Consider the following 3,402-nt stretch of genomic DNA (forward strand, 5'->3'; position numbering starts at 1 on the left):
ATCACACTTCCAGGCCTCCAGACGATGCACAGAGCAGGTTAGTCATCCTGATCAGCATGAATTCATACTGTACGAGGCAGTTTTTGTCATAGAGTTGAACCATTGTTTTATTTCTGGGGGTTACGCTGACTTCCACTTTATTATTATTATCATTATCATCATCATTTATTTTATTCTTTTTATTCATATTTTATTGAGGCAAACAGGTAATAACACATCACACATCACTGACGCAGACAGGCACTTGGTAAAACTATATTCTGTTACATACATAAATACATACACACATATATAAATATATGTACTGTAGTACTTTATTATTATTTGTCATATAGATGGCCCATTCTTTTATTTCTGGGGGTTTCGTTGACTTCCACTTTATTATCATCTATTTATTTATTTTACCAAAAAAGAAGGACACAGGCAGGGACAATCACAAGCTGCAGAAACATATACTAGATAAAATCTAAAAATAATACTTGATATTTTTTTGTGTGTGTATACATATATATATATATATGTACATATATATATGTACATATATATATATATATATATATATATATTCTTTTTTATTATTATTTTTCACTAATCAAGCAGACAAAACCAAGGACACAGGAACATCACAGGTGAAAGTAAAATGCTAAACATGTAAAATGGAAAATAAAACGAAGCAAGGTTACATTGTCGGGTCCTTTATGTCCATAATCATCGTCCACAACATTACAAATGTCTTTATGATTCATGACTTTGATTTATGGAAATCAAGGGTATTTTTATGGAGGGAGAAATCTTCCTCTAATTCAGAAGCTATAATCCATTCTGTATGTCAGTACAGTACAATATTGAGGGGAATAAAACAAAATTCAACAAACAAATTAAACGTGTAAAAAAAATATAACTTCAAAGTTTAATAAAAAAACCCCAAATATTTTCACATTTTTAGTTGCATGTGTTTTGAGTTGCTCCAAAACATAAAATTGACTCAATTATTTGAGACTCTTAAATCAGCCATTTTCTTTATATCGCTTTTTTACAACCTGCTATTTGATTTATTCGCGGTAAACTTATACGTATTGTTTTTAGAACATCAAACAACTGCTTGTGTTTCCGGGATGCACGTGAACGCCTCACACTAACTAGTGACAGTACTTCTCCCATGGTCGCGACTTCATCACAAACACCATGCGAAGGATGGCGGAGGAGATCCAACCGACCAAGGAGCAGAGGTGACACTTTAATTTAAATACTCTCTAACACTGTGGTCGGTTAATCGGTTATGTAACGTGTCCGGTTGTTTCCCCCGCTGACTGCCTGGACACAGTTTGATTGTGTTCTTAAACTCTTTCTCTTTCCGTACTAACTCACCTGAACACAAGCCAAAGCTCTGTTAATATAAACTGTGTTTCTGTCACACATCCAAGTGACGTGAGCAGGTAGAGATCTCCCAGTGTCCTCTGGTACAAAGTGTTCCTCTGGGCTGATCGGGACTCAAACAAGAAACTACTTTATTTAACTCGTTCCTGCTTCTCTGAATACTGGATTTGTGTTGGTGTAACTGGGTCCTGATGCGTTTAATGGACGCCGAATTAAACAGAGGCTGCTGGAGACTTCTGTCAGCTCTTAAACCGGCTTGCATTGAGTCAGTATTTACTGTGGGGAACAAGTCAAGCTTAAATTAAATATATTTTTAATGACATTTGGCACAAAAGTCTCAAAATACAAACTCAGTAACTCTGCTTCTTTCTGTTTACTGCTGAGGTTTTGTTGAAGGCAGTTTCGGGGACGTGCTGTATAGATTGCATACCAGCAGCACTGATAGCACAAATGGTCAAAGTTCAAATCATAGCTGTCTCATGTGTTGTGTCTGTCTGCTTGTGCATGTGTGAGTCACAGCTCCTGGATTTTGAGTTGGCTTCCCTCTTGGTGCCCCACGTCTCCCTCGCAGCTGAAAGATGCCGAGGAAAAAATGCTCAAGAGTAAGTGTGAGTTTAAAAAGAGCTGATGAACCTCTTCAGTGGTTTTAAGATAAGAGTTTGTGTCGTATGTTGAAGTCGTGACCTCTCCTCTACCCCCTGTCCCATCATCCCCCCCGTCCCACAGGTGTAACGCAACCTTTCTCCAGGCAGCACGTCCGAATATCCAACAGCAACTATCTGTGGACCTTAGCGTTCTCCACCCAGCCGTCCTCCGTCCCCCAGCCCCCCGCCCAGCCCAGTTGTCCCCTGGTTCTGCTGCATGGCTTTGGAGGCGGGGTCGGCCTTTGGGCCCAAAACCTGGACTCTCTGTCGAGCAGCGGACCGGTCTACACTCTGGACCTGCTGGGCTTCGGGAGGAGCAGCCGGCCCCTGTTCAGCACCGACCCAGAGGGGGCCGAGGAGCAGTTTGTGGCAGCGCTGGAGGAGTGGAGGGAGAAGGTGGGGCTGGAGGAGATGGTGCTGCTGGGACACAACCTGGGAGGGTACCTGTCTGCGGCATACACACTCAAATACCCACACAGGTACGTTACTGTGTGTGTGTGTGTGTGTGTGTGTGTGTGTGTGTGTGTGTGTGTGAGTACCAGTATGTTATCTGTGTGCCCTCTCTCAAAGCCAAGAACCAGGGGCTAGTTACAGAAAAGTTTTCTCCTTAAGTGTGACACTTAAAGCTGAATTTCTCCTTAGCTGAGGGACTTACACAGTTGCACAGAATCCCTTAAAGGTTTCCTTAGTAGACCTTTACTGTGTTGAAAGAGATTTTTCAGCAGTAAAAGTTTCCATGGAGATTGTTTGTTTGCTTGGACTCACGCTTGTGACGCCTGTTATCGTCTCACAAAGTTGTCTAATAGTTAGACAGTGAAAACCATCATGGTCAGAGGAGGAAAGGATTAAACGTCTGGAGGAATACGACCATAGAAAGAACAAACTACAAAGTAAATCTGATCCACAAATACCAGAAAACGACTGTAAGAAGAAGCAACAAAAATTAATTCAGTCACATCTGTCGAGCCAAATGTGTCATTCACTCAGCAGACCTGAATTGTAGTTGCTATGTATGAACACTGGGGGCGCTGTATTTGCAGTTGGAGAACTACTGTATCCACCTCATTCCTGAGGTCACGACTGTAGAAATGATCATGTGCACAACTTCCTGTGAGACAGAGGAAGTAGCAGTGAGCTAGTTAGCCCCAGTGGCTACTCTTGGTGGCTAACCGCCAACACTGGTTCTTTTCCAAAGTCATTTGCCTTCAGTTTATTTTATAACAAATATTTAACAAATGTTAACTTTTTCTAAAATGTCTCTGTGGAGCTCTGGTACCTGTTGCACTGTCCGTGTCTGTGACCACTAACAACCAGTCTGAGCTACATGTTTGTCTTCAGCAACTGTGTGTTGAACATGTGACCAGAACAAAAAGGGATTGTT

At 41.5% G+C, this 3,402-nt stretch overlaps 1 protein-coding gene across 6 annotated transcripts in view; it reads left to right on the forward strand.

The window, feature by feature from the left end:
- The first annotated feature begins 1,109 nt into the window (after nt 1–1,109).
- Nucleotides 1,110–3,402, forward strand: part of LOC126384435 (1-acylglycerol-3-phosphate O-acyltransferase ABHD5-like) — a 9,579-nt gene continuing 7,286 nt past the window's right edge. Inside the window, exons 1-3 of one of the 6 annotated variants that reach the window (XM_050035529.1) lie at nt 1,110–1,229; nt 1,897–1,985; nt 2,104–2,500. In XM_050035529.1, coding sequence (XP_049891486.1) covers nt 1,186–1,229; nt 1,897–1,985; nt 2,104–2,500 — 530 coding nt within the window. In that variant the 5' untranslated portion in view covers nt 1,110–1,185. The other 5 variants (XM_050035530.1, XM_050035524.1, XM_050035526.1 and 2 more) reach the window with 5 other exon arrangements.

The sequence above is a fragment of the Epinephelus moara genome, chromosome 22, assembly GCF_006386435.1.
Source record: "Epinephelus moara isolate mb chromosome 22, YSFRI_EMoa_1.0, whole genome shotgun sequence".
NCBI classification, from domain to species: Eukaryota; Metazoa; Chordata; class Actinopteri; order Perciformes; family Serranidae; genus Epinephelus; species Epinephelus moara.